The sequence below is a fragment of the Oncorhynchus keta genome, chromosome 19 (genome assembly GCF_023373465.1).
Source record: "Oncorhynchus keta strain PuntledgeMale-10-30-2019 chromosome 19, Oket_V2, whole genome shotgun sequence".
In the NCBI taxonomy this organism is placed as follows: Eukaryota; Metazoa; Chordata; class Actinopteri; order Salmoniformes; family Salmonidae; genus Oncorhynchus; species Oncorhynchus keta.
The window spans coordinates 84,168,660-84,175,648 of NC_068439.1; the positions used below are offsets into that span (position 1 = coordinate 84,168,660).

Here is a 6,989-nt window from a genome sequence, read left to right on the forward strand (position 1 = left end):
CTATAGGTAATGGTAGAGCGTGCCCACCGAACACACCTGCCCACCGAAAACACACCTGCCCACCGAAACACACCTGCCCACCGAAACACACCTGCCCACCGAAAACACACCTGCCCACCAAAAACACACCTGCCCACCGAAACACACCTGCCCACCGAAAAACACACCTGCCCACCGAAAACACACCTGCCCACCGAAAACACACCTGCCCACCGAAAACACACCTGCCCACCGAAAACACACCTGCCCACCGAAAACACACCTGCTCACCGAAACACACCTGCCCACCGAAAACACACCTGCCCACCGAAAACACACCTGCCCACCGAAACACACCTGCCCACCGAAAACACACCTGCCCACCGAAAACACACCTGCCCACCGAAAACACACCTGCCCACCGAAAACACACCTGCCCACCGAAACACACCTGCCCACCGAAAACACACCTGCCCACCGAAACACACCTGCCCACCGAAACACACCTGCCCACCGAAACACACCTGTAACCTCACACGTGTGAGGGGAAAAAAATGAAATCAACACAGAAACATTTGGAGGTATCCCAGAACACAACAGTGCCCCAGAATGCATTGCAGTCCGAGGATGGACGGAGACCCGTGAGGACATGCCGTGGCTGCCTCTCAAATGGCACCATATTCCCTACGTAGTGCACTACTTTTGACCCCTTTGACTAGAGCCCTATGGGGCCTGGTCAAAAGTAGTGCACTACTTTTGACCCCTTTGACTAGAGCCCTATGGGGCCTGGTCAAAAGTAGTGCACTACTTTTGACCCCTTTGACTAGAGCCCTATGGGGCCTGGTCAAAAGTAGTGCACTACTTTTGACCCCTTTGACTAGAGCCCTATGTGGCCTGGTCAAAAGTAGTGCACTACTTTTGACCCCTTTGACTAGAGCCCTATGGGGCCTGGTCAAAAGTAGTGCACTACTTTTGACCCCTTTGACTAGAGGCCTATGGGGCCTGGTCAAAAGTAGTGCACTACTTTTGACCCCTTTGACTAGAGCCCTATGGGGCCTGGTCAAAAGTAGTGCACTACTTTTGACCCCTTTGACTAGAGCCCTATGGGGCCTGGTCAAAAGTAGTGCACTACTTTTGACCCCTTTGACTAGAGCCCTATGGGGCCTGGTCAAAAGTAGTGCACTTTATAGCCCATGACTGTGTCGAGAGACCCCTGACCCCTGACCCCTGAGTCAGCTAGTTGAGTGGCCATGATCCTATTGGTCCTGAGGAACCAATCCCTGTTTTGGCCTGTTTATTTGTTTATTTATTTGTGTTTTTTTTTTACTGTGGTATTTTATTGTTCATTTGATTTATTCAGACAAAACAAAAAACTAAAAGGATCACCGACTGTGTCAGAAAACATAGAAGACAAAGTTGCATACTGACAGGAAGGACTTATTCAACAGATAATTACATAGTCTGACGTTCCACTGGAGCTCACCCAGAGTCACTCCCAGTATTCAGGGCTGAATATGCTTCCAGTCTCAGCCCACACAAGAAGATGATGAATAGAAGTAGTCTCAGCCCACCTTGGTGGGCTAAACATGGCTAGACTAAATGGTTGTAGTCTTATAGCCTACACCCAGAGGTTTCAGCACCTCGGCATGGCAGTGCACCTCATGTCCTTACTTCAGTATCTCCATTCATTCATTCAGCCCCCCACCCCTTAGTAACCAGGAAGTGAAGGTTGGCATAGCAACCCCTCTGTTCTGCACCCAGGAACAGGAATTGAAGGTTGTCATGGGAACAGCACCATGGGATGGGTGAGAGGGCAGAGCAGCAACCAGGGATGGAGCCAAACTGTTGGCATGACAACAGGGCTGTGGCACAGACACCTTTCCCTGTTTCACACAGTCTGTCCTCGTACTTCCACCCCTGGCAAGACCCTCTCGCCCGTCAGTCTCTCTCTCTCTCTCTCTCCCTCTCTCTCTCTCTCTCTCTCTCTCTCTCTCTCCCTCTCTCTCTCTCTCTCCCTCTCCCTCTCCCTCTCCCTCTCCCTCTCCCTCTCTCCCTCTCCCTCTCCCTCTCCCTGTCCCTCTCTCCCTCTCCCTCTCTCCTTCTCCCTCTCCCTCTCTCCCTCTCCTCCCTCTCTCTCTCTCCAACCACCTGACCCCTGACCCAAAACTAACCTCTGAGGGGTCAGAGAGAACCCAGACCTTCACCATGCTGTGCAGTTCTCCCAGGTAGGTATCCCCCCCCCCCCATGTCTAAGTCAGTACAGTACTAATGCTTAGTTAAAACTATTATCATGCCACACTGACACACAATGTCTGAACACACACTATATTCAGAAAACTGGTTTGTAAATGGACTAACTTGCATATGAAATGCATTCATTCACCTATTCCCATTAGTTGGTTTTGTGCACTAGCCCTCTCTGGAAATGACTGTTGACCTCCTAAAGAAGACCATAGTTGACCTCCTATAGAAGACCATAGTTGACTCGGGAGTAGCTAGCCCCTTTAAACTCAGGAGTAGCTAGCCCTGTAGACTTAGGAGTAGCTAGCCCCTTTAGACTCAAGAGTAGCTAGCCCCTCTAGACTCAAGAGTAGCTAGCCCCTCTGGACTCAGGAGTAGCTAGCCCCTCTGGACTCAGGAGTAGCTAGCCCCTCTGGACTCAAGAGTAGCTAGCCCCTCTGGACTCAAGAGCAGCTAGCCCCTCTAGACTCAAGAGTAGCTAGCCCCTTTAGACTCAAGAGTAGCTAGCCCCTCTAGACTCAAGAGTAGCTAGCCCCTTTAAACTCAGGAGTAGCTAGCCCCTCTAGACTCAAGAGTAGCTAGCCCCTCTGGACTCAAGAGTAGCTAGCCCCTCTAGACTCAAGAGTAGCTAGCCCCTTTAAACTCAAGAGTAGCTAGCCCCTCTAGACTCAAGAGTAGCTAGCCCCTTTAAACTCAGGAGTAGCTAGCCCCTCTGGACTCAAGAGTAGCTAGCCCCTCTGGACTCAAGAGTAGCTAGCCCCTCTAGACTCAGGAGTAGCTAGCCCCTCTAGACTCAAGAGTAGCTAGCCCCTCTAGACTCAAGAGTAGCTAGCCCCTCTAGACTCAAGAGTAGCTAGCCCCTCTGGACTCAAGAGTAGCTAGCCCCTCTGGACTCAAGAGTAGCTAGCCCCTCTAGACTCAAGAGTAGCTAGCCCCTCTAGACTCAAGAGTAGCTAGCCCCTCTAGACTCAAGAGTAGCTAGCCCCTCTAGACTCAAGAGTAGCTAGCCCCTCTAGACTCAAGAGTAGCTAGCCCCTCTAGACTCAGGAGTAGCTAGCCCCTCTAGACTCAAGAGTAGCTAGCCCCTCTGGACTCAGGAGTAGCAAGCCCCTCTAGACTCAAGAGTAGCTAGCCCCTCTGGACTCAGGAGTAGCAAGCCCCTCTAGACTCAGGAGTAGCTAGCCCCTCTGGACTCAGGAGTAGCTAGCCCCTCTGGACTCAGGAGGGAACATGGCACATCTGTGTGCATTGTCTAGATCTGGAGGTCAAGGGGCTAGGGAATAGGGCCTAGGGAATAGGGCCTAGGACATAGGGGCTAGGGCATAGGGCCTAGGACATAGGGGCTAGGGCATAGGGCATAGGGGCTAGGGCTAGGGCATAGGGGCTAGGGCATAGGGGCTAGGGGTAGGGCATAGGGGCTAGGGTATAGGGTATAGGGGCTAGGGTATAGGGGCTAGGGCTAGGGCATAGGGGCTAGGGCATAGGGGCTAGGGCTAGAGGGCATAGGGGCTAGGGGCTAGGGTATAGGGTATAGGGGCTAGGGTATAGGGCATAGGGGCTAGGGCATAGGGGCTAGGGCTAGGGCATAGGGGCTAGGGTATAGGGTATAGGGGCTGGAGTAGACAGTACAGCTCTATATGACTTGGCTTTGTTTTGAACTGCCTTAACAGTAGCCAGCACAGTTGACCTGTACTCCTTATACAGCAGTGGAGGCTGCACAGGGGAGGACGCCTCATAATAATGTTTGGAACGAAGAGAATGGAATGCCTTCAAACACATGGAAGAATGTGTTTGATGTATTTGATACCATTCCACTAAATCCACAAATGCCATTACCACGAGCCGTCCTCCGTAATTAAGGTGCACACCAACCTCCTGTGCTATACAGTGTTCTCTTTCAGAGAACACTGCGAAGACCAGTATTACCTTTTAAATTCAACATGTTGAGTAAAAAAACAACAACACAAATACAGGTACACTCGTCATCATCATCATCACCATCATCATTTCAACAGTAGAACAGAACAGGGCACAACAATAAGACTGAAGTATAATACAATATGACATATCAACACATGCTGGTCAAGGTTTCTGTTCTAAGAACCTGCAACAAGTATTTGCACCCGATGAGCTTATTGTTCAACCTAAGACCTCGTGGTAAAGTTGAAAACAGGAGGGGAAAGAAAGACATGCAGGTGGATGAGAAGGGGGAGAAACAAAGAGGAGGAGGAGGGGGAGGAGGAGGAGGAGGTGGAGGAGGGGGGGGAGGAGGAGGAGGGGGAGGAGGAGGAGGAGGAGGAGGAGGAGGAGGAGGAGGGGGAGGAGGAGGAGGAGGGGGAGGAGGAGGAGGAGGAGGAGGAGGAGGAGGAGGAGGAGGGGGGGAGGAGGAGGAGGAGGAGGAGGAGGAGGAGGAGGAGGAGGAGGAGGAGGAGGGGAGAAACAAAGAGGAGGAGGAGGAGGAGGAGGAGGAGGAGGAGGAGGAGGAGGAGGAGGAGGAGGAGGAGGAGGAGGAGGAGGGGGAGAAACAAAGAAGAGGAGGAACAGTGAAACAGCAGGGAATGCTGGAGGAATAGTGGAACAGCAGGGAATGCTGGAGGAATAGTGGAACAGCAGGGAATGCTGGAGGAACAGTGAAACAGCAGGGAATGCTGGAGGAATAGTGGAACAGCAGGGAATGCTGGAGGAATAGTGGAACAGCAGGGAATGCTGGAGGAACAGTGAAACAGCAGGGAATGCTGGAGGAACAGTGAAACAGCAGGGAATGCTGGAGGAACAGTGAAACAGCAGGGAATGCTGGAGGAACAGTGAAACAGCAGGGAATGCTGGAGGAACAGTGAAACAGCAGGGAATGCTGGAGGAACAGTGAAACAGCAGGGAATGCTGGAGGAATAGTGAAACAGCAGGGAATGCTGGAGGAACAGTGAAACAGCAGGGAATGCTGGAGGAACAGTGAAACAGCAGGGAATGCTGGAGGAACAGTGAAACAGCAGGGAATGCTGGAGGAACAGTGAAACAGCAGGGAATGCTGGAGGAATAGTGAAAGTCTTTGCATTGTTCTGTTCTGTACATCGTTATGTGCTTTTTGATGGTTGCTTTTGAACAGCCACCATTGTGACCTCTAAACTTATTGGATTTATCTAGATATTTGACTATATTTCAAAATTTGAGTTGTTCGTTTCAATAACAAAACATAGTTCTTTGGAATGTCGGAATAAACTCTTTTCACCTTACAACCGTTGCGTAGAAACACCTCTAAACATTGTGCCGGCCTCTTTGCTATAGAGACATGCCATTAGCATTCTTTGTTTTTCTTACTGGTGGGAGAAAGACATGTCAGAGGAAAGAAGAGTTGTGTCTGAACTAATGCTTGTCTCATGTGTCCCAGTATAAATTTCCACTGGGATTTATTGCCACTGGGACATATTGTCAACCATCCATAGAAATAACCACATCGAGCATGCTGTTACAAACTGCTACCAGCAGAGGCCACTGTTTGTTACGCTATGGGTGGAATTTGTGCCAATAAACTCTGATTTGGTTGATTTCTCCTCAAACGGTTGAAATTAGGGGTTGAGAGTTGATCCAAGACCTGTGTTTAGGGATAACCTCTGCAGAAAGTGTGAAATGATTAAAACACATTTCCAGGGCTGGGAGAGAAGGTGATCGACATTCATAGAATAGTCACATATAGTTGTGCAGACATTTTAAAAAATGTCAAAATGTGCCTATGTGTTCCTTTGTAATCTGATACCTGTGTGCTTCTCAACTGTAGGTCTGATTATTTTGAGGCTGACGGGCTGTCGTTTGTGTTCAGCCATTTAAAGAATTCAATTCCGTAGAGATATGGAAGTTAGATTGGTGTCTTTGCGTGCAAAGATCTGCCACAGTGTCGACCCCTCCTCCATCATTCTCATCACTGCACCAGTCACATGACAGGAAAAACACATAAATATCACAAATATCATCATCATCATCATCATCACCTTCGTCATCACCCAACGCAGTATATATGAACACACATCATAGTTACACAGACATACTTTATATACACATTCAGACAGACACACAGACAGACAGACAACGCCCCCCCCGCCCCCAAGAGGGTTATATATGTCACTTTGCAAATCATCTTTCATATTAGATTCTCTGTATGTGTTGTTTTTCCCCAAAAATAAAGTATGATCGTACTATATGTGTATAGTCTTGACAGCTTCTTGGTAGAGTTGACAGCATATACACACCCACACACACACACACACACACACACACACAGGCTCATGTAGAGGGACTGGATGACTGGGAGAGCACCAGATATAGCAGAGGAGAAGATCCAGGAAGAACAGGACGAGAGAGAGAGAGAGAGAGAGAGAGAGAGAGAGAGAGAGAGAGGGAGTGGAGGAGTGGGGGAGAAGGAAGGAGAGTAATTCCTTCAGAGAGAGGACTCGTACTGCAGTAGCTCATATAGGAGCGGCCCATCCCTATACCTGATGCCCGCCGCGTTGGGGCTGATGTACTGCAGCACGTTTATGGTCCTGCGGAGCCGCCGGTCCACAAAGTGTACGTCCCAGGCCGGGTAGCGCTTTCTGGGCATGTCTATCTTTATGAGGGGCCCCTCTGGTCGGATGGGTCTCCCGGTCGCGTCCATCGGCTCCGTGGACCTCACCTGGAACACAGGCAGACAGGTGTCCGTAGCCTCATCATCCTGCCCATCCCCCGCAAAGGCCCGTGTCGGGGTGGCTTGAGAGGCTCGGGGGCCCGGGGTGGGGGCC

General features: G+C 50.4%; 1 protein-coding gene across 1 annotated transcript in view; it reads right to left on the bottom strand.

The window, feature by feature from the left end:
* Window positions 1-4,741: 4,741 nt before the first annotated feature.
* The window catches only part of LOC118379457 (XK-related protein 6-like), a 143,536-nt gene continuing 141,288 nt past the window's right edge, over window positions 4,742-6,989 (bottom strand). The window contains exon 3 of the mRNA XM_052471651.1: window positions 4,742-6,989. This exon is cut by the window's right edge and continues 625 nt beyond it. Coding sequence (XP_052327611.1) covers window positions 6,650-6,989 — 340 coding nt within the window. The 3' untranslated portion in view covers window positions 4,742-6,649.